At 35.8% G+C, this 25,626-nt stretch overlaps 1 protein-coding gene across 5 annotated transcripts in view; it reads right to left on the bottom strand.

Moving 5' to 3' along the window:
• Positions 1 to 25,626, bottom strand: part of LOC131066540 (uncharacterized) — a 275,016-nt gene that overhangs the window by 134,139 nt on the left and 115,251 nt on the right. For all 5 annotated transcript variants that reach the window (XM_058001323.2, XM_058001322.2, XM_058001321.2 and 2 more), the window contains 2 exons: positions 20,748 to 20,824; positions 20,545 to 20,634 (listed from right to left, as the gene is read on the bottom strand). In XM_058001323.2, coding sequence (XP_057857306.1) covers positions 20,545 to 20,634; positions 20,748 to 20,824 — 167 coding nt within the window. The remainder of the gene's footprint in view (positions 1 to 20,544; positions 20,635 to 20,747; positions 20,825 to 25,626) is intronic.

Genomic DNA, 25,626 nt, shown 5'->3' on the forward strand with positions numbered 1-25,626 from the left:
TTAGATTCCTCCATTGTTCCAGAGATGCTTCCAAGTCTTTATTTTATGATGCTAACTATTTCATGTAGGAGTATGGAGGTTTATCAACAAAGCTCTTCCCCTTGAAGGTATGACTACAACTTACCTTCTCATGAATCTGTGGTAATGTTATTCTATCATCTCCATTGTCTTATTTTGTTCTAAGGTATAAGAAAGCTAATGTTATCGAAACCGCCTTATTTATAAGACTTCACGGTTTCTAATCTTTATTCCTAAACTACTACTAATTAGAGATTCAGGGCTGCCACCCCAGAACTTACACTTATTAAAGTTAGCTTAAAACTAAGATGGGGACATCACATCCACTAATCTCACACACTTCCTCCAGAATTATGAATTCTGAAAGCAAATTTAACTAAGGCTTGAGTTTTGCTAATGACTTTGACTATCATGTGATCTCTCAACTTAGCACAAAAGTTATATGTCAAGGTTCTATAATGTATATATGCATGCTTAATCCATGTTTTCATATGAATATTTAAAATTTCCCTATATATTTTAAGTTTTCCCTATTTTTTTATATAGTAATCACCTTTGCCGTCCCCTGGCCATCCCCAAAAATGGCTCAAAAAATCGAGGACTTGGAAACATCCCCTCATCCTAGAAACTTAGGGTAACATAGGTTTTAACAACACAATAGTGCAAAATGGGAAGGCTATTGCCCCTATGATTGCCAGGTACAGGAGCTACAGAATGAAGATATGTTTCATATCAGCCAAAGCACAATCAAAAGTTAAAGCATCTGAGTTAGAGAAGAATGTTGAAACGGACATGGAAAAATGAATCTCAATTATTTGCTTTTAGTAGATGGAACATAATTTTCATTTACTAAATCTATTTCTTTCTTAAAATTCAAGATTCAATTACAAGGACACTTTCATATTATTTTCTTATAAATAGCTGGGCAAGCTTTGTAGGAAAGATCTTTTGGCAATTTATGTTATCGATGGATCAAATAGAATCAAAAAAAGCTTTGTAATTCTGGAAGTTGTCAGATTTTTCCATACATTTTTCATTATTACCTGTCATATGAGAATGTGAGCTCTATTTTTGGGAAGAGAAAAATACAAAGGAGAATGATGAATGGGTCATTGATTTTCTGAGTTATATGCAGAGTTCCCAAACTCGCAGCGAGTCAAGCGAGTTCGCCGAGTTGGCGAGTCGAGCCAAGCTCGGCGAGTTTTGCTGACTCGGGACTCGGACTCGGCGAGTTATGGCAAAACTCGCCAAGTCCAAGCTCCAAGACTCGGCCACGACAGGTCAATGTTTTGACTTGTTTGACAAGTTAGTCTCTCCGTCAGGATTCATATATGGAATATAACATTTAAGTATAAGTGACATTCTTATACTTTAAGTTATATTCCATATATATTGTCAGGATGTTTGAGAGTGGTTTCGGACCTCCATGAGTTATAATGCAAAATCTAGTTTTTGGAGGATCCTTCAAATTTCCAGACTTAGTCAAATTTCAGGCCATTTCAGGATCAAGATGACATTCCAGATTTTTAAGGCGAGTTCACTCTGACCTTGATGTAAGGGACGGGACCTAGGAGGACACTATGCATTCAACCAAGGTTTGATTTAGCAACTTGAAGCGTGACCAGATAGTACACAAAAACCCTAGGAATGATCTAAATAACCCCTAATCACTCAACTAACCTAACCTCCTTCACTCCACCTTGAGGAGATCCACCTGATTTGATGACCTTTGAGAAACTCAATCCCTTCAATGCAAAGGCTAAGACACTAAAACGACCAACAACAAAACTAAAAGAGCTAACCCTAGAAAGCAAAAAGTGGGGGTCTTCATTTGCAATGGGGCGATGTGTGAGTACCTCATAACAGGGATGTTTCTTAAAATTTTGAAAAAAGGGGGTGAGTTGGGGACATTTCCTACCTGTCCCCACATCCCAAAAAATCCCCCCATGGGGCACAAGGTTATTTTTGGCAAGGGACATGTCTCTAAGGAGCATATTTTCAAACCCTTCTGGCCTCACAATTCCCCCTTCCATCCAACATATATATAGCCTAAAAACTAAGAGGTCCAAGAAAGACCAAGGTCAACTATAGTCCCAAGGTAAAACCTAAGTTCAACAAGCACACTATTTAATGCTACCATACACAAGCACTGCTTCCAGTTTCCAAGTGAAGATGTTCATGATGTCTCATGTTGGTGCTCCCAAAATTTCAATTTGGCCAAAGAAAATACTAAACAGAAGCCCCAAACAAGTGGATACTCTACCAACATGCCTTTCATGGCATAACAAGCTAGCACACATTATAATTGGGCTTTATTCAATAATGGGTGCATGAAACAAATTTTAAATTGTTTAAAATCTCTTAATTTCAAGGGTTTTTTAATTTTGCCGAGTCATTGCCGAATCGTTGCCGAGTCATAGCCGAGTCACGAGTCAAGTCGGCCTTGCCGAGTCATAGCCGAGTCACGAGTCGAGTCGGCCTTGCCAAGTCCAAGCCGAGTCCGAGTCTGGGAACTTTGGTTATATGTTCTTACGTTGAATGTGTAACAACTTATCTTTCTAAATATTACTATTGTGTGGAATGCTCATCATTCAAATATTTCCAGTCTTATGATTGGAGGATGCTTGGGGGTGATTTGTTAATGATTAATTTAAATTTTCTTGCTTTTGGGAGCTAGTCGTGAAATTTTGTGCTCACTTTAGATTAACTTGCTTTTCAGAATATTGCATTTCGTGCTATCAGGTTAAAAGCATCAAAATTATTTTAGTTAGTTAGATCATAGAAAGGAGCTGCCCCTTTCAAATGTAGAGTAAGCTTGTCATGACCTTTTGGAAACTATCCAACTGTTGGTGAAGTTTTGTTGATATTGCTGGGCAAGAGTCCACATTTATTCTAATATTGGCAACAAAAATCTTTTTACCAACACTAAATTGATTATAAATCATTACTTACAGTTGAAATTTCCATAGATAATATAAAGGCACCTATAGTATGATCCTATTTTCTTCATCAATATGTAACTTGGGGAAACACATGTAACAGATTCGAGTTCATGTTCGTGTTCAGCAACAATAAAATTCGGATGAAGTTCGACAAAGAGAAAAAATTTGTCATCAAATTCGCCTTATATAAATTTAAATTTTTTTAATATATAAATAATATATCCACAAGATTATTAAAATAATTTAATGTTGCTAAATATATTTAGGTTCATTTATACAAAAACATATAAAATTATAAATATGTACATATTTATAGTCTAAAATTATAAATTAAATTAAAATACCAAATATATAGCATAGATAAGTATAACTATATATAATATATATTAAAAAACAAAATAACTATTAAAATTAAACTCATAATTGTTAGTTTTAGCACTTTCTGATTAATGTAAACTCAGAAAATCAGAATTTAATTACTAGTTAAATTGATTAAATGAATAGTTTATAGTTTTCTAGATTTTAAGCATAACCAAGAAAAGAACAAAATAAGCACAAGACACAATTACCCTGGGAAAACCTTCTAGGAGGAAAAACCTAGCCAGAAAAGATCCTCAGATCTGATTATGGATTGAATTCATATGAAGGTAACAACACTTGTCTCAAGTACTTGAAGGTGATTGCACTTAGTGCTGATAATGTCTGTCACAAGACTACACTTTCACAAACATCAAATTAACATGCCTGCCCCCTTTGACAGTAATCAAGTACAAACCCTAAGTCTCCAATATTTGGATATGAAGTCTACTCTTTGATGGACATCAGGTACAAACCCTAAGTCTGCAATATTTGGATCTGAAGTCTGCTCTTTGATGGACATCAAGTACAAACCCTAAGTCTGCAATATTTGGATCTGAAGTCTGCTCTTTGATGGACAACAACCTTATCCCTTAGTTCGCTCTCTTCATTAATGAATTTCACACCTCAACTGGCATGTGTAGTTACCTGATATGACAGGGATAATTCGCTTTAATTGCAGATGTAGTCTTCCTCTTGAATTCGCATTGGTAGGCACATATATTTCGCATGGATGGGAAAAACTGAATGAGTGAATTGTGATGTGAATGAGTGAATTGTGATGTGAGGTTTATGCTTATATATATGTGGAGCAATACTCCTAAACTAAGTCACAAGGTTCGAATTCGAATTCGAATTCGACAGCCATGAAATTTGGATAAAATTCGACAAGGGAAAAATTCGAAAAAAAATTCGGATAAAATTCGCCTTCTATAATTTTGTTTATTTTTAAATATATGTATACTTCTAATAAATTATCAGAATAGCGACCCTTGTTGGAGAAAATCCGAGGGCGACCCAACAAGTTGCAGACACCCATGACCCAATAGATACAAAGCATATAAAAAGAAAACCCACGACCAGCTGAGTTGTGTTTAGAGGCGGATAGCAGTGCTTTATAGAGGAAATTCGATTAAATTCAATTTTTTTAATAGAAGTTTGAAATTCGATTAAATTCGAACGTCATCCATGAAAATCGTCGTATCTTGTGACTTAGCTCCTAAACATGTCAGCTTGCTTTATAAATTAAAACCTTTTAATTTATTTAATGCGAAATATATTGGGATAGGGTTGGCCCTATCATGATGGCGTGTTAGACTTCTTTGTAGCCTGGGGTCTTTTATTAGATGCTGTGAGGTATAGGGCCCAGCTCTGCATGTTGGGAAAGGGGCTAGCCCCCTTGGGCGGATTCCAATGTTGCCCAAGGCAATTGGAATCCGCCATTTCCTAATTATAATGAACACTCCCTCTTAATTAGGGAGAAAGATAATCTTACAACCAGGTTACAAGATTAGGGCCCAGCCCTATGTAATACATACATTGTTTAAATTGTAATCCGAACTTAGCTGTCAACTTCAAATATTCCTGAGAGAGGATCACAACAAGTATCCCATAGTATCCATCTTGTATTGTCTGTGGAGGGTGACTTCAAACTTTCACACTTGCAAGTCATGAATACATACACAATTATTCATGCACATCACGGAGTCTTTCCATGCCATCGATCATGCATATCCATCATTCATTGCCTTAACCTCAGTTTTCTCCCAAAGAAGAATGTAACATCATAATCTTCCATCTTGCACCCAAGCATAGAGTGGAGATACATAATCATTACTCTTCATAGCATAACATGAAGATAGTCCTCCATCTTGCACACAAGCATAGAATGGAATCTAATAAACATAATCCTCCATCTTGCACACAAGCAAGAAATGGAATAGACATAATCAGAATATTGTAGTCTTCCATCTTGCACACATGCATGCAATGGAACTACATAATATAATCTTTCAACTCGCACACAAGCATAGACTGGATCCACCTTACATTGCCCGCAAAGGATGGTTAACAATTACTCTTCTCCCTGAAAAGATTACAATACCATCTTACATTGCCCGCAGAGGATGCTTAACAATTACTCTTCTCCCTGAGAAGATTACAATACCACCTTACATTGCCCGCAGAGGGTGGTTTGATACAACACAATGTATCACTAAGGTTGAGACTCCCTCTCAACCAAGGCGGTGTTCTCCACAGCTCCAAGTCTATCTCAAGCTTCAAGAGACTTGGTGAGAACATCTGCAACACAGGATTGTCCTGCCATAAAACACTGAAATGTCAGGTATCTCTATACGACCCTAATAATAAATCAAAACAACATAACAAGAATTTTGAGAAACCACACTGCTTCTCTTGATGCAACACTTGCAGCAATGTATTTAGCTACAATAATACTCAATGCAACTGAGGATTGTCCCTGTAAGTCCAAGAGATCGCAGCGGTTGAATGCTTGAAGTGTTTTCCTTGTCCGTAACACTTTTTGACCAATTTGAACCTAAGCAGCTTCAGCCCATAATCAATTGTGTCTTGCAAATATCAAAATATGCTTGGTTGCAACAATATGCTTAGCTTTGATTAGCTGAAGCACTCACCAATCAACCTGCCTCTATTCAGATGAATCTACAAAATCATAGTTGGCTGCAGACATACTCAACTTCTTTAAGTTAGTTTCCATATAAGTTTACAATCCATAATTCTAACATAACAATAGAAAACTTGACTTCGAATAATTTCATTAGATCCATGCCACACTTCTAACCTAGAAGTAATGCATTTTAGGTTTAGATCTTCCATCTCAATTCTGAGCTAATTATTTTTTATTAAATCATGAGGCTATCTTTATCAGTCAAAGTTAGATCATCCACATAAGGAATCAAAATTAGCATTTCAAATACTTTAAGGAACAGGTTAGAATCATTACAAAACCCTAGGCTTATCAAGTACTCTTTCATACCTCAATATCAGATTCCTCTTAATCCTCAATATCAGATTGATAGCCAAGTATCAAGTCAGGTCAAAAATTAAAAAATGCTCGACCCAAAAATTCCATGCTAATACTCATAATCAAAAGGTAATCAACCAACATAAGTTAGAGTATATCAAACTCAGAAGGAGGCACTCCCTCTTAACTTCTGCACAATCAATCTTTTATGTTAATCTCAAGGATCTTGTCCATCTATCTTTCAATCAATAAGGTGGACCCATAGCACAATTATTGAGATAAGATGAGGATAACTTCCATCAAGAGTTTACACAACAAGATTGTCAATCCAATGTCATCAATAGAAAACAAAAAATCCTAAGAGATCAATTGCGAAATCTTTTAAAGAGGAACCATAATTAGAATCACAGATTTGTAGAAAATCGTTTCAGCCAATGAATAGTAACATTATGCAATGTTAGTAAAACAAGATATAAATTCAATCTCTTGGAACAGACGACGGAGTAAGCACATTAAAGAATACTCAAACCTCACAAATCATCCAACCGTGCCCCATCAACCTCTTACAGGAGAAGTGATGAATCTACAATTCAAGATTCCATTAAGGTCCATAGTTGATCATTATCTTTGGTATTACAAAACCAAAAAGAGGTTTGCACTAAAACATTAAGAGCAAAAGGGATCTTTAATACACTTCTAAAACAAGAAGGAGCCACACAACTTTTTCATAAAACATTTAGTAGATCTCATTCTTTACATCATTGGTCAGATTTGAAGGTTGAGAACAACTCAAAGCTGTGTTCTAAAACACATGATTACTAGAACAACTTATAACATTGGTGTAACAATAAACAAAAGTAGTAGTTCACTCAAATCAGAAGAAAGAACATAGAAAAGACCAAAGACTGAATGCAGCCATAATATTAGTTCACCTATTTGCAGTTTAGTCCAGAGGAAAGTAATCAGAAGTGAATCAAAACAAATGAGCATTGATAAAATTGATCTAACAACATCATCATTCTAAAAAATGAAAAAATACTTATTAGTTATACTCTTTCTTAACCACCAAGCACATGAAGAAGATCTATATTATACGAACTACAAGGCTGGCATTAACTCTTGCATACTACGAACAAGATTGCAAATCATCTTTCAACTAAACTTTTCTATCAGGAACACCTATTAGTAAAATTACCCATAGGCCAAAATATTAAGTCAAAGTGATCTCGATCTATTCATTAAGAGTTCATCTCCATAATTAATAGAACATAAAATTCGTACACCTCAGTCGGTATACTTATATCAATAATGCCAAGGCAAACAATCATTAGCTCCTCATAATTGTACACATCTCCATAAGTCATTCATGTCAAGTAGAATTCAAGTCAACAAAAAATGTCATGAATGAAGGTCATTAAAGAAACATAACTCAACAAGCATAGCTGCTCACTTGGAATAAGTATTCATCACAAGAATACATAGAACTTTTAAATCAAAAAGTCAATAATAGAACCAGTCCATATTATTTAATATAATAACAATATCTAAATTACATATGCAGAGAACATAACAAGTATTTAGATCATAGTCATATAGATGACAACTGTGAATGATGAGTCCAAGACATTCCTGATTCCAATCAAAACATTAATGAAGGATCAATCTATAATACCTTGCAACACTCAAGCAGAAATTTAGAATACCTTCTAAGTTCTAAAAGAGTATGCAAATCAAAGATTATGATGATATCTAAATAATGTTCTATATTAGATAAGTCTACCAACTAAGGCAATTAGAATCATAAAATCAATACGACCTAGAACTAAGTCAGCCAAACGATAATACTTCAATTTCTTGGATAAGCTTCCTATAATATATCTTGAGGTCAAGAATGCAATGACTCAAAAAAACTTAGCTTGAATGACGCTGAAGAGTCAAATCTTCAAGCATACAGGACCAAGATGTGACCATGCTAAACCTTTCATCACAAACCTTTTCAACATCTCCTCGATCTTGGAACCTGTCATCAATTTTACGACAGCAAAAAAGTTCAAGATCTAGGCTACAGGATGCTAGATCTGATTACGGTTTGTACAACTTGGCTCTGATACCATGTTAATTTTAGCACTTTCAGATTAATGTAAACTCAGAAAATCAGAAATTAATTACTAGTTAAATTGATTAAATGAATAGTTTATAGTTTTCCAGATTTTAAGCATAACCAAGAAAAGAACAAAATAAGCACAAGACACAATTACCCTGGGAAAACCTTCTAGGAGGAAAAACCCAGCCAGAAAAGATCCTCAGATCTGATTATGGATTGAATTCATATGAAGGTAACAACACTTATCTCAAGTACTTGAAAGTGATTGCACTTAGTGCTGATAATGTCTGTCACAAGACTACACTTTCACAAGCATCAAATTAACACGCCTGCCCCCTTTGACAGTAATCAGGTACAAACCCTAAGTCTGCAATATTTGGATCTAAAGTCTGCTCTTTGATGGACATCTGGTACAAACCCTAAGTCTGCAATATTTGGATCTGAAGTCTGCTCTTTGATGGACAGCAACCTTATCCCTTAGTTCGCTCTCTTCATTAATGAATTTCACACCTCAACTGGCATGTGTAGTTCGTTGATATGACAGGGATAATTCGCTTTAATTGCAGATGTAGTCTTCCTCTTGAATTCGCATTGGTGGGCACATATATTTCGCATGGATGGGAAAAACTGAATGAGTGAATTGTGATGTGAGGTTTATGCTTATTTATATGTGGAGCAATACTCCTAAACATGTCGGCTTGCTTTATTAATTAAAACCTTTTAATTTATTTAATGCGAAGTATATTGGGATAGGGTTGGCCCTATCATGATGGTGTGTTAGGCTTGTATGTAGCGTGGGGTCTTTTATTAGATGTTGTGAGGTATAGGCCCCAGCCCTACATGTTGGGGAAGGGGTTGGCCCCCTTGGGCGGATTCCAATGTTGCCCAAGGCAATTGGAATCCGCCATTCCCTAATTATAATCAACAATAATATGTATATATATATATATAGAACACATTATGGAACTGGGGGATGATGAACAAGACAAGATAGATGAAGCAGAGATGATGATGGAGCTAAATGACAAGGAGAATGAAGGAGCTGCTAAAACCCTAGGAATTGCACAAATTGAATCAAGAAAAGCAACCCCTAACTATGCCAAGCAAAATAAGAAGAAAGGAAGAAAATCCCTCTCTGAACTAAGAATTAAAGATGGGTCAGCTGAGGGCCAGACTAAACTAACTTCTATGTTTTATGCTGGGAAGGGGAAGGTCCTTCCCAAGGAGCCATGAAAATCATAACCTGGATTGTTAGGGAATACCCCTAACAAGCAGCGTATCATAAAGCGTTGCATCACAGCAACTAAAGCAGAAATCATAATGATACAAGAAACTAAACTTAACGCAGAGGACATTGATACATTTACAAAAAATCATGGAATTGGCAGGCTCCCCGGCAAACAGAGCCTCTGGGGGATTAGCAGTGATATGGGATCCTAGATTTGTCTCTTTCACTAAGGATAGGTGTCAAGGAAATTGGATGGGCGGATGGATTAAGAGCATTAAGAACAATTTGCAGTTCCCCCTTATAAATGTTTATGGTCCAACACAGAACTTGATGTGGAGTGAAATAGACCAATATCTGCTAACAATCCCAAACCAGATCTGTATTTTAGGAGGGGACTTTAATGCCATAACTAATCATACTGAGAAATGGGGAGGGAGCCGGAAAGTATCTCAATCTGCCACTGATTTTAAGGACTGGGTCAATAAAATCAATTTTATTGAGATTAAAACTTCTAGGGATTCATTCACATGGAATAACAGGAGGAGAGGATTTAGTAACATAGCAGAGAAATTAGATAGGTTCTTTCTTAAAGGAAGTTTGATTGACTTCCCATATACCCTATCTGCGGAAATTCTCCCCATATCTGTATCGGATCATTATCTAGTTCAACTGACCATCATAGAAGACACTAGGCCCAAAAGATGCCCTTTTAAGTTTGAACAAATGTGGCTGAAAGATGATAATGTAATAGAGTTGATAGAGCAATGGTGGAAGGAGGCAAATATTTCAGGATCTAAGTTATTCAAGGTAGTTAACAAATTAAAGATTGTAAAAAACAAATTGTTGCTATGGAATAAAAATCACTAAGGCAACATCTTTGAGTCAAAGGTAAAATTAGAAGAAGAAATAGAAAAGGTTAATAATGCGGTAATTGAAAGGGAATGGATGAGACACTCTATCTTAGAGAAAAGGGGTTATTAGTTAAATATGAAGATATCTTAGCTAAGGAAGAAATTTTTTGGCATCAGAAGTCTAAAGAAACAAGGCTAAATGCGGGGGATAAGAACACAAATTTCTACCATAATAGCTCCAAACTGTGGAGGACTATTAACAGAATAACTAAGATCAAAACTGGTTATGGAATTAGTACGAAGGACCCTAATCAGATTGCAGTTGAGGCTGCGAAGTATTATGACAATATTCTAAATAACTAAGAGGGCTCTAATTTGGGTAATCAGAATAGCATTCTAGCAAGTATCCCGAAGATCATATTGGAAGAACAGAACAAGAGTTTAGTGGCTAGATTTTCTAAGGCTGAGATCGAAGCAACACTAATGCAAATGAATCCAAACAAGGCACCAGGACCCAATGGATTCCCAACCTCCTTCTTCCAGATATGCTAGCATTTCATAGGTGATGAGATGACAAAGGCCTTGGAAGGGGTGAGGAACTCAAGAAGCATGCTCAAGGAAATTAACAATACTTTCTTAGCCGTTACATCAAGAAAGTCAAAGCAGAAAGTTTTGATGATTTTAGGCCAATTGCACTATGTAATACTATTTATAAATTACTCACTAAAACCATGGCAAATAGAATACAAAAGCTGCTCCCTTTCTTAATTACTGAAGAGCAAACGGACTTTGTCCCAGGGAGGTCTATATATGATGGGGTTATCATAGCCCAAGAAGCTATTCATTTTATTCAGTAGAATGGTGATCTGAGCATGCTAATTAAGTTAGACATCAAAAAGGCCTATGATAAGGTGGAATGGCACTTCCTTTGCAAATGCCTTGAAGCCTTTGGCTTCACTAGACAATGGATCAACCTAATCTTTGAATGTATTTCCACTCCAAAAATGTCAATCCTTGTAAATGGCACCCCATAAGGTTTTTTCAGTATATCCAAAGGATTGAGACAAGGAGATCCTATATCTCCCTTCTTATTCATCATTATGGTGGAATCTCTAGGTAGATCTATATCAAAAGCTAGAGAAATGAATATTGTTAAGGGTGTCAAAATAACTAGTGAGTTAGCCCCTACCACACACCAACAATTTGTTTATAACACCATGTTGTATGGCCAAGGAGGGAGACAAGAAGCACAAGCATTTAAAAATATACTCGACTCCTATACTAAGGCCTCAGGACAGGAAATTAGCAAGGAAAAATCAGAAATCTTTTTCTTTAATACTAATTCGAACACGGAAAATGCAATATGCAATATTTTGAACTTTAAAAAAGGCAAACTGCCATGCAAATACCTTGGGCTGCCCCTAGATAAAGGTTGTAGGGCCACATAATTATGGGATCAGATGGTGTCTCGAATAAAGAATAGAACAGAATCTTGGAAAGGTAGATGGCTCTCCTCTGTAGGAACAGCAACTATGTTAAAATCAGTACTATCTGCAATGCCAATCTATCAACTATCCTGCATAGATCTACCTACAACAAAGGAGGAATTGAACAAACACCTGAGAACCTTCTTTTGGCAAGGAACGGGAGGAAAAAAGAAAATCTCATTATTAGCATGGGACAAGGTATGTAGGCCCAAGGAGGAAGGGGGTGCTAGAATTAAAAGTATTAAGGAACAAGGTAAGGCTTTAGGTGCTAAAATAATATGCAGAATGTACAAAAAACCCGCATTTAAAATGGGTTAAAATCCTAAGTCACGTGAATGACAATGATTCAACTAGTATTTTCAGGACTGTATCCCCTCCAAGGGGCTCGCGTATATAGAACTTTATGGTAGAATGCAAAAGCACTATTACTGAGAAATTAACTTGGAACCTCATTCGCAGCTATTCTCCTCAATATTAACAGCTCTATAATGAATTTAGGCATAGGGTTGACTGCAATATACCAGCCTCATTCGCTGCTATTCTCCTCACAATTGGGGTAGGCAAAAGGGATGTAATTCAATTATCTCAGACCGTCTTCAGAGAGGAATTTCTAGGAAATTTAGAGATAGCAGTTGGTAGTGTGGATGACAAATTGAGGATTCCTTTCCCAGAAGATTATGGTATTAATGCTAGCATGGGCGGGAATCAGTTTGAGGGTAGGATCATCATCAAACGATCGTTGCTAGTCATTAGGAATAGAGAGGCCTTTAACCAACGCCGAGAAAGCATTGAAAGGAATGCGGATTTCCTCTTTAAAGGCTACATTTGAAGGAGGCGCCCAATGGTAATTGGTGGGTTGAGTACTTAAAATGGAAGGCTTTAAGGCCCCAGAGGATATCCCAGAAATTCCGATGGAAAGGATTCAAATCCTTCCACCTATTATCCTCAAGGCTGCAAGAATTAAAAGAAAATTTAAGGATGAGGGCAAGGCACCTGGAAACACCCGATCTTCGAGGGCAGGGGATGCAGGGCCGTCCAGTTCCGGGCTACAAGATATAAACTATGACTTCGTCGATTGCAGTCTCTTGAAGGAGTAAGCCAATTAGTTTGCTTACTATAGACGGCATTTTATAATAGCAGTAGTATAAAATGATATCTTAGTTTAGTTTCAAACATATATACGTTCTCTCATATTACAGGGAGATACTGTTCATTAAAGATATCATAGGGTTTTAAAGTAGACGGCTATTTTGAACCAATAAACAATATATAATTACTGGTTATTAAAAGTGATAGTAATGATTTGGGTTAGGCTAACTTTTAAGTTTTAATCTTGATACAGCTTTTGTCTAAAGTGGTATTATACAGAATATAATATATGGGAATTTATATATACAAATAAGTTTATATACTAATGCATATTTTTCAGGGCATAAGTTTCTTTGATTCTGAAGAATGATTTTTTGTCATATGCATTGTATAACCAAAGAGATTGCGGTGTAATGAGTATATTTTGGTATGCATAAATGCGAGCATTTGAGTAGAATTTTAGATGGCTGGCTTTAAATCTCAGAGTATTCTTGGTTTGCTAGATCTATGATAGAAATTTTCTTTCGCTATTCCCACATGCATCTGGTTAGGTAGTTTACATTATGGTCGTATTTTATGTGGAATATGTTATTAAGCAGGTTCTTCTTGGGTTTAAGCACCGATGGTGAAGGATCTCAATACAGGCAGAACTCTCCAACATTTGCTATCTATCCAAATGTCTCCCTACTTACTGAATATTATTTTCTGATTATAGATAACAAATGTATATAGATGGTGGAGCATTTTAGTGCAGGTTTCAGTCAAAGATGCTTCTCTAGCAGAGCTTCAAGTTAATAGATGTATCACAATGGAAGGGTGTTGAAGGATCCTTGTTGACTGTATTGTATTGTAATCAATTGGCAATAAGCTAATAAATATAATTTCCTCATAGGATATATGCTCTGTTTTGTAAACAGGAATGGATATTCCTTGGGTAAGATCGGAGGTTTTCTTTACCTGGTTCTTTCCTACCGGTGCCCACATTGAACCGGGAATGTAAAAAACATTTCATAATTAATAAAATATATCGGCCATGGCCCATTACCTATCAAAAAAAAAAAATTAAATATTGGAATTTAAGAATGATTGTTATTAAATATTAAAATACTGAAGTTTCATTCTAACGAATTTTTCATTTGCGAGCAGGAAAGTAATAACAAGCCTGAGTTTGCCATCGCAAATGATGGGAACGCTTTGAGAATACATTGGATGATGCCGCTAGTTGCACACGATTTACATTTGCAGGACATTTATCAAAGACTTTTAAAATTTTAATTGCGATTTGAAAAGGGGTCAAGAAGGGCACACATTGTTTTTATTTGGTCTTTACGGGGGGGTTCATCTGAAATGCATAGTAACAAAAATTTGAAACCCTTGGCAAATCATGAACCGTTAAAAACATGAAAATAACCCTAGAAAATGTTCTTTTTGAATTCATTTTATAGAAAAAATTATGCACTTTATCCTGACGAACAATAAGCTAATTTCAGCAAGATTTTACAATGCTTTTAAGTTCGCCAAATTTCAAACCTCATGGCTGAAATTCGGCAAACCCTGTGACTTACCTCTTATACACATCTGTACCATACTTACTCATTTTGATTGAATAGAAGAGCATCATTCTGCTATCATGTTGTCTTCATCAATATATAATGCTTTACCGCAAGTTTCCTATAGTATGATCCATAGAAAAAATTATGCACTTTATCCAAACGAACAATAAGCTAATTTCAGCGAGATTTTACAATACTTTTAAGTTCGCCGAATTTCAAACCTCATGGCTGAAATTCAGCAAACCCTGTGACTTAGCTCTTATACACATCTGTACCATACTAACTCATTTTGATTGAATAGAAGAGCATCATTCTGCTATCCTGTTGTCTTCATCAATATGTAATGCTTTACCGCAAGTTTCCTATAGTATGATCCTATTATAACTCAATAATACTAGCCATAGATGAAAAACTCGGATTTTGCAATAACTCGGCAAGGCCAAAAAATTTTAAAAACTCGGGACTCGCCAAAACTCGGCAAAAAACTCGGCAAAACTCGGCAACTTTATCGAACATTTGAAAATACATTTTTTTTTTATATATAATTCAAAAACACACATTTACACCAAATTTGTATAACATATATGATTTCCATGATATATAAATCAAATTTTTTTGGTAATACATAGCAACAAATGCAAGTATCATAGCATAAACCAAAAACCAAGTGCAACATATGTATAAGAGTTCAATACATATCAACGTATCATAGTGACAGTCTCATAGAGTTATAGAGTCATAGACCACAAAACAAGAACCTCTGAAATTCTGATTACATATCAAGTTCAAAGTTTGGTATCAATGAAATTATGAAAATAAGAAATCATAAATTGCGTCTACGACTAAAGCTCAAAATAGATTGTGGCCGCTGGGTGGGTGGTGCTGAAGTAGTGGCAACATCCTCAACACTAACAGGTGCCTCTTCTGCATGATCAACCTCCTGCTCCTCCTCACGTGCTGCCACTTCCGCATCCCATTCCTCTCCTGCCCTCTCCAACTCACTCAGCTGCTCATTAGTAAGGAATGGATCCAAATCATTATCAACATCATCAGGAGAAGCAACCCATTCTGCTGCATATGGATCAATGTCATCCAAGTCAAGTGCTTCATGTGAATCTTGCCCTAGCACCTTCTTCTCATGTAATCGAATGTTGTACCGCACATAGACAAGATCATTCAAGCGTTGTTGAGTCAACCTATTGCGCTTTTTTGTGTGGATGTTCTCAAAAACACTCCAGTTGCGCTCACAACCAGAAGCACTACAAGGCTGTGATAATATGCGGATGGCAAGCTTTTGAAGATTAGGCGTTGTGGCACCATAATCTTCCCACCACAAATCTGCAAGGATACAAAATGTGATTTATAACTTGTAAAGATTTCAATAATCTTAAAGAGAGAAATAAATGGTAAAAATTAAACATATGTTTTTTTTTACCTGGTCGTAAGGTGGCTCTCCTACGTTTGCAATCAGGTGAAGAAAACAATTCCCCTAAGGCCTTCTTATAACTCTGCAACTCATCAAGTATCAGGTCTCGAAGGATCTCATCATCAACTAATCTCCGAATGCATGTGTCAAGGCCAATTCTAACCTCTGCATCTGCTTTGAAACTCGGAGAGTAAAAAAACTTGGGATTCAAGAAGTAGGCAGCAGCATGAATATGTTGGTGGAGTTGATGGTTCCACCTCCGATCAATTATGCGCCATATGGGTTCATACTTGGTCTTGTTTGACCCATACAAGTGTTGAATCGCCTCTTTGGCCTTATCCATGGCCTCATATAGATACCCCATGGAGTTATGATCCCCATCCACCATTCGTAGCACCCTCACCAACGGTTCCGACACCTAGATATAAAAAATCTAACAAAATCAGCAGATTGAAATATTAGAAAATTAAATAATAAATCATCAATTAAAGTTTCAAAACTTACATTGATGATCTCCTCCACCATCTTGGCAAAATTAGTATCAAAAATGGCAATCACAACCTTCTCTGCTTCAGGCTTTGTAGCATAAGGACTCCCCAACCATCTTTCACTCACGAACATCCGCTTCAGGTTGGGCAATGTAGCAAGTATGCTCTGCAAGGTGAGGAAATTGGTAGCAAAGCGTGTGACCCCCGACCGCACAAGATCCTTACCTTCAGTGTGTTCTCTCATAAGATTCAGGACCCATGTGTGATTGTAGATGTATTTGGTGATATTCCTTCCATCTTCAACCACTTTCTTTACCCAACTTAGTTTCCCTATGTCCTCAAGGAGCAAGTCAAGACAATGGGCAGCACAAGGGCTCCAAAATAATGTCGGATGTCTAGCCATTAGAAGTTTGCCGGCTGCCACATATGCAGCTGCATTATCAGTCACAACTTGGATGACATTCTGCACTCCCACATCCATCACCACTTCATCCAACATGTTGCACAAGGTCTCCGCATTCTTCACTTCATTGGAGGCATCAATTGATTTTAAAAATACTAACTGTCCTCCTGAAGCAACTAGAAAGTTGATGAGTGTCCTGTTCCTACCATCTGTCCATCCATCAGAAAGAATGGTGCAGCCATTCTTTTCCCAAATAGTCCTTTGCTCTTCCACTAATGCATGAGTGTTTTGGACCTCATCCTGCAATAACGGTCCACTTACCTCGTAACGGCTTGGGGATTTGAACCCCTTACCTGCCACAGTCAACGCGGTGACCAATTGGTCCCAAGATGGACTAGAAATAGCATTGAACGGAACATCGTTGTAGATAAAAAATCTAGCACACGCCACCTTGGCTTGTTGGTGAGCCTCTTTATTCCATGCAGTGCCAAGCAATCCAGGTTGTGCACCAGGAGTGTTACGTGGAATAAAGAAGTTTTCCATGTTGCTGTCCAAAGTTCCCTTTGCTCGTATCCGTGGCCCAAGGGAAGAACCAGATGTCCCCACATCTGTATGTGACCCCATGGAACTCAAATCTGCCCTTGGGGCTGCCATTGCCTCTGCTGTTCTCTTTTTTGTTGCCTTCCTTTGATCATATGCTTCAAGCGTTGCTATTGCATCTCTCGTAGCCTCTTCAGTACATTCCGTACAGCTTGTGGTATCTCGGCATTGAATTTTTGCAAGGTGATATTTGAACCTATTAATGCCACCTTTTACAATTTTTTTGCAATGGTTGCAAAAAACATCTCCTCGTTTTGGACCTGGTCTCCCATGTTTCCAACAAGGGTCTCTCTTTTTGCCACCAACTTTAACTGTAGAAGCTGAATCCATTTTCTTTCAAAAAGATGTGGAAAAGAACCTAGCAAAAGAGAGGCAACATTTAGAGATAAATAACATTGTTACCAAAAAAAATCACAAACATCCAAAAATTACAATGACTGTATAACTGTATTTTATTTACAGTCAAAATAGATGACTCTCTAAAATTAAAATTTTTAATTGGTTGTGTATTTTTTTAAGTTTTTAACTTCAAATTTAAATTTAAATGAAATACTTTAATACACATTGACATTACACAGTTGACAGTCATTTCAAATGACTATGAGTATTTCACAATTGACTGTGTAATACACAGTCATTAATTACAATGTACATTAATGATTAATGTATTACACAGTCATCAGTCATTTGAAAATGACTATGTATTACACAGTCATTTCAAAATTTCAAATGACTGTGTATTACACAGTCATCAGTCATTTGAAAATGACTGTGTATTACACAGTCATCAGTCATTTGAAATTTTGAAATGACTGTAATGACTGTGTATTACACAGTCATTTGAAAATGACTGTGTAATACACAGTCATTTCTCATTTGAAATGACTGTAATGACTGTGTATTACACAGTCATTTGAAAATGACTGTGTAATACACAGTCATTTGGAAATGACTGTGTATTACACAGTCATTTCAAATGACTGATGACTGTGTAATACACAGTCATTTGAAAATGAATGTGTATTACACAGTCATTTGAAATGACTGTGACTGTGTAATGATGACTGTGTAATACACAGTCATTTGAAATGACTGTGACTGTGTAATGATGACTGTGTAATACACAGTCATTTGAAAATTTGAAATGACTGTGTATTACACAGTCATTTGAAAATTGAAATGACTGTGACTGTGTAATACACAGTCATTTGAAATGACTGTGACTGTGTAATGATGACTGTGTAATACACAGTCATTTGAAAATTTGAAATGACTGTGTATTACACAGTCATTTGAAAATTGAAATGACTGTGATTGTGTAATGATGACTGTGTAATACACAGTCATTTGAAAATTTGAAATGACTGTGTATTACACAGTCATTTGAAATGACTGTGACTGTGTAATACACAGTCATTTTCAAATGACTGTGTATTACACAGTCATTTCAAATGACTGATGACTGTGTAATACACAGTCATTTGAAATGACTGTAAATTGTAATTACTAATTACTAATGATTGTGTATTACACAGTCATTTGAAATGACTGTGACTGTGTAATACACAGTCATTTGAAATGACTAAGACTGTGTAATACACAGTCATTTTCAAATGACTGTGTATTACACAGTCTTAGTCATTCGAAATAAAACAATACAAAAAGATACCTGGTTGTGCGTGCAAATGCAAACAATACAGTCATTTTGACTGTGTAATACACAGTCATTTCAAATGACTGTGTATTACACAGTCAAAACGACTGTGTATTCGAAATAAAACAATACAAAAAGATGCCTGGTCGTGCGTGCAAATGCAAACAATACAGTCATTTTGACTGTGTAATACACAGTCATTTCAAATGACTGTGTATTACACAGTCAAAATGACTGTGTATTCGAAATAAAACAATACAAAAAGATACCTGGTCGTGCGTGCAAATGCAAACAATACAGTCATTTTGACTGTGTAATACACAGTCATTTCAAATGACTGTGTATTACACAGTCAAAATGACTGTGTATTTGAAATGAAACAATACAAAAAGATACCTGGTCGTGCGTGCAAATGCAAACCCTATGCAAATCGCGTGGCGTTTTTTTGCCTTCCGGAGTCGCGCGAGCCGCGAAATGGAATAAAGACTTCGGTTTTTTTTTTGCCTGCGACTTAAGTCGCGTTTTTCTCGCATTTTGTGCCGCGTTTCGGGCGGGTTTTGGCCATTAACGGCGATTATTTGCCAAAAAAATCGCGGCGAGTATATTAAAAAATCGCCCCGAGTATTTCCGCGATTAACTCGCGCGGGATTATGGATCGCGATTACTCGCGAGTTTTTGAATTGCTCGCCGAGTTTTTCATCTATGATACTAGCTACATTTTTGGCTTAACACTATGCTACCATCTTGGGTCCCACAGGGATTACCATATCTCCCAACAACTGGCTCTCAATATTTTTTGTAAAGTTCAAAAATCTTAATAGGGAGAATAAGATTTAAAAGTATTCAGTTGTTCAGTTTTTATCTGACATTTTTTCCCCAGATAAAATAACGACAACCTGAAAATCACATTGAAATCTGAAATATCTGCAAGAGCTCAAATATTAATGGTTTACACAATGAATGGAAATATAGATTTCAGGGGAGTCATTGGAAATTTGGCTTTTACTAAAACCACATTTAAAATGTATTCTTTATGATCATAATACGATGCAAGGGTAGCATAAAGCATTCAAACTATCTCTGGACTGACACTTTGCCTTCTAACCAAAATAGAGTCTAAACCTTCAATTCAATTTTAAATTTCAAAGCTTATATATGTCAAAGCACACGACATTCCATGGAATTTCATTTGTGTCTGTCATTTATAAACCACACTATCTCTATAGTGTGTTCTACTGAAATTCCTAACAACTGGATAGATCAATTATAGTTAAACCAAAATGTGCATTAATATTAATATAGTAACCAGCTTCACTATAAAACAATTAAAGCCCACATACCCTCTTCCAGCGAGAATCTGGAACACTGCTAATATGCTTCTCAATACCACTTAACAAGTGCATAATAGATTTGCAGAGCTTTTGTAATATCTGAAGAAACAGTGAAATCATACACTAGAGGTTACACATAATTAAAAAAAAAAATTGATCATGCCAATTTAATAATGAAACAAAATTTATGCTGGCTTATGTCTGTCATCCACCTCTGGATTATATAGTTGGAGGATACGGTGGTACACATCCCTAATTAAAAGAACATCCAAGCCAGGGCCATCCAGTTCTGCATTCATGTTTTACATAAGTAAGATCCTTAGACAAGCCTAGTGCACAAATATGCTTAAAAAAAAAGTTTTTTCAAAGAACGGAATAATGCAGAATTGATTTATTTCATGGTTCTTGTCAGTTGATCCTATTAATTATCTATATCATTTCGTAGTCATCTTATTTCCAGCAGGAGAAAAGCCTTTATTTTTGTTTTAGTTATCATCACCCAATTTAAAAGTCTCTCAAATAGAGAGGATGTGCATTCCCCTGATTTGATTGAACTTTTACAAGTACAACCCTCATTTTACAAGAACATTAAAAACACACAAGTACTGGAGGCTACTCAGATATGATAGTACAACATATATAGTTTTTTATTATTTTGCGTTGATAAAATTAAATTGTTCTTGAGATATGATTGACCAGGCCCTTAACAAAAATTCAAAACAATTCTCCAAATTTAAAAAAATACTGTTATCTCTAAGGTTTACATGGGCAAATCAGTTAGAGACGGTATACAGGAACGACAACCTTCCTCTATTTGCATTTAAGGTTCCCTTGAACAACTTGTGGGAAATGTACAATCTTTATAAATTTATACATATCTACACAAAATAAATATTTAACATTTTAGATTACATATTGAAAACTTGCTAGCCCGACTCACAAGTTCAAACAAGACTAAACTGCTCCTAAGTCGCTCGCCCAAAAACTCTGACAATTTTTTGCAGAAAACTGGCAAGTTAACCACCAACAACATGACAAAACTCAGCTAATAACTTGCCTGAAGCCATGAGGAGATTACATTGCGCTGTAGCAGGCAGCATGTGAAGACACTGTACGAAAGATATGGACTGCAAGAATCATGCCATGAGAAGACACCCTTAACTACACACATCCCAATGCCAAAAGAACAAAATCCTATGGGCATATTTTCCTGCCAAAGGCATGTTGGCACCTTGCCTAAGTGTGAGTGGGTGATTAAACATCTGTTGTTTGTCCATACACAGGATAGCATTGGGCATTTCCAATCACAAACAGGTACCTTGCAGTCCTGAATGGGAAAATTATAATCACTTGCTCAGTTTTACAAGTTTTTTGCCAAGTTACCTTGTCCAAATCAAATTTGGGTCTCCCAAATTTGGCCGTCACAAGCTTCATGCAACTACAAACCAAACTTATGTAAAAAGAAATCAAAATTTTCGAAGGAATAACAAATTAGTTCCTCTTAGGTGGTTAAATTTGCAATGAAATGTAACCAAGAATAGAGTAGAGAAGCATGATGAACACAATCATTAAACCAACCAATAGTTATCAACTTGATTTAACAAAAATGACGTAGAGAATCTGCAAAGCCAAGCTGAAAGAAACAAGTCCTTACAAGCATAAAAACCTTCAATGCGTTCACATTTATTTCGAAAATGTTCTTTACAAGATAAATCTTCCAAAAAATCCGAGCCTTAATTGTCAGTGTTCAAAATATCCTTAACAACGATAAATCACTTTGCTCTCTTTGAACTCGAGAGATAATTATGATAACTAACTTATAACTACCTTTACAAATACTTTATAAGTAATAAGGTAAACCTATCTTAAGTAACTTTTAAAACATAACAAGGCTGAAACTGGGCTCATCCACTCTCAACACAAGATCATTGCAAAATTGACACTTGACTCATCAAGCCCACAATAAATTAAATTTTTCCTGACAATAACAGCTTGGAAATGAAACCTTTAAATTTGCTGAAAACCTCTACCATAATGGCCAAGTTGAGAAATTTGAATCATTTGGAGTGAAGTTTGCACTGCAGGATGCAATGGTCAACATGGATATTCTTCATTCTAAAGTCTTCAACATGCACTTGAAAGTAATTGGACCAGAGGAGAAATCTTTCATTTCCTTTATAAAAACTATTGCCTATAATGGAGTTGGGAGCAAGAGAGATTTCCACCTCTTCATATGAATGTCCATCTAAAGAAAAAGGGATTCTTTGCATGAATAAATGGAATAGTATCACCTAAGCTATTCTTAAGAATGGTAGCATAATAAAACTGCAAGTTTAAAGCAGTTTCATTAAGGATTTCTTAGCCTTCTAAAATAGTGCAGGCCACGAGTTGAACTTAACTCTTAATAATCTCACAACATTTCTCAAGGGTGAAGAACCATTCTAGAGATGCTTGGAGCCAAACTCCTAATATAACATCATCAAAGTCGTGATAGGGAAAATCCATGATCTTTCTCAATGCATTTTGTATATTTGACCATGACCCTAAGATTGTACAAAAATTTGGGTGTATACAGGTCATTTTCCTTATAACTTTCTTTAGCGATTGGGTCATATCCTAAAAGCATGAGCACATTTCTCAAGCATGCTAGAAGCTATCAAAAAGATAACTCTTGAACGTGCTCCATATAGGTCGTCCATTCACTTGCCTAAGTAAGCTTAGTATGTTGCTCTTAAATGCAAGTAGCATCTCAATGGCAATGGGTATTTGGAAACTTACACGCAATGCACATACTTGATCAATGTATTCAACCAAAACTTTCCTTTCAACTTTGAGATAAGCCACTTCCTACAAACAATCTAGAAAACTACATGTTGCCAAATACAACTGTTTGTCTAACCATCTCCTCAATATCATGGTGATAAACATGAGGGAAAGTGTAGATGCTATTAAATTTTCCACTTGTGCTTCCTCAAGATTCACCTTGCACTTGGAAATACCAATGTTGATTATCATTTGAATGATGACAACATCAATCTGATAGAGGTTATTAATAATACCTTTCATGGATTCTAAATTGTTTGAAGTGAATTTAGGGAATAAATTTCTCCTTTACGAAATCACTCTCAAGTGTGCATGATCCATCAACAAGATGATTTTCCATTGAGGCTTAGGAATGGCAATAGAAATCCCAACTACCTCTACATGTAGACTAGATTAGTGACTTGATGAGATTAATACTCCTAAAAAATAGCTTCTATGCCTTTATCTTCTATTCTGACTTTCTTGTAAGCTCTCACAAGACATGGAGATCGATGCAGGCGTATTAATCTAGCATTCCTTTCGGTTTATTTCCAGCTTTTTTTCTCGCTTGCCTATAAAATAGTAGGGCTTTTCGGTTCCCTACAATTCTATGGGGCCAGCTTGAACCAGCCTCCCTACAATTATATGGTCCATTATTTCATTCAATTTTTACCTTCTCTCAACCTAGATCCATAACATCCATAGCATTGTCATCATGACTCGTTCCCTTGACACTCTCGGTGGTAAAATTCTTTAGAACAATGTCAATAGACCACAAAGAACTAACTTGATCGCCCTATGCTTAACTATAACAATATATCCTTCTCAATTACCACTGACTACCACTTCAATTAATATCCTTCCAAAAAATTTATGACGTTTCAGGCAAATAATTGATCTTCAATCACTATTTGATCTTCAATCACTATTGAGTTCATAAGATTGTATAAGTTTCTTACAAAATAAGGATCAGGGACCATTTTATTTCTTTTGTAGAAAAAATTCCCCTTGGCTAGTAGGACTATCCATGGCAAGGCTTTTGTTGTTGTGCAAGCATTGACACAATAGGCTGATTTGATATTCTTGACTCACGCAACCAATTTCACATGTACTCTACATCCCTATGGATTTCCCAAAAGTCTTACTCTGCTGCACGTTCTACATTTCCTTCTTGAAACTAAGATATGGCCTCTTCATCTTTCCTCTAGGATTGAAGGGAATTCTCTCATTTTCCCTTGGTAAATGCAAACAAGCGAGATTCATACTTAGATCGGCATCCATAGCCTTATCCCCGAATTAGAAATCTGCAATATTGAAGGATATCTAATGGTAGAATGCTTCTTGCATTGTTTATCAGTAATCTTATGCACATCAATACTTTGAAAGAAAATGCCATCAAAAGAAGAAGAAATTTGCATGCATGTCTAAGCAAAGCATAAGGTTTTCCCCTAAAAGCAAAAGCCTAAATGTATGTGAAGGACCCATTCTTGATGCACCAACAAGACCAACATCTAATTGCCTTCACAAACTCTAGAGAGATGCAAAAACAAGAGTTTTTCTTCTTTTTAATCATTACACAAAGGTCAACATGTGAACAAGGGAAATAAGTTGCATCATCATCTACAAACATATTTTCTATGTAATAATAGAAAATAAACTTGTGGATTAGAACTTTTGTTAAGGGAAATGGCCGGGTTATGAAATTCTATAATGATGAAAACTTGAATTGATTCCTCCTGTTTGCAAGAGTGGATGAATAGAATTGAAATATTTTGGCCTATAAAAAGAGGTAAGAGGTAAGTTAGCGAATCGGGTACAGGTACATAGATACGATATGCCAATATGACAATATTTTTGGAAAAGGTTGGGTATGTTTGGGTACATAAATGAAAAACATATAAAATACATATTTATAAATATAAATAAATAAAATATATACATGTATAAACATTAATACATCAAATATATATTTATATAAAAATAAATAAATTATATATATGGTAAAATTAATTTTTTTAATTATATTATATAAATATATTAATAGAATACAAGATCATAAACATATTTTTAATATATTAAAAAAATTATATTATTAAACTAATACCATATTAAGTTTTTTTTTTTAATTATATGAGATTAAACTATTTTTTTATTTTTTTTTCACAAATTGTGGACTAGGTGTCCACTCCCATTTCAATATTAATTAAAAAATAAAAAGAACTAGCATCAACCCAAAATGGGTGTGCAACAATGTTACAATTAATTCATTGAATCCCTGCCATTGAGGAT

Source organism: Cryptomeria japonica, chromosome 3 (genome assembly GCF_030272615.1).
Source record: "Cryptomeria japonica chromosome 3, Sugi_1.0, whole genome shotgun sequence".
In the NCBI taxonomy this organism is placed as follows: Eukaryota; Viridiplantae; Streptophyta; class Pinopsida; order Cupressales; family Cupressaceae; genus Cryptomeria; species Cryptomeria japonica.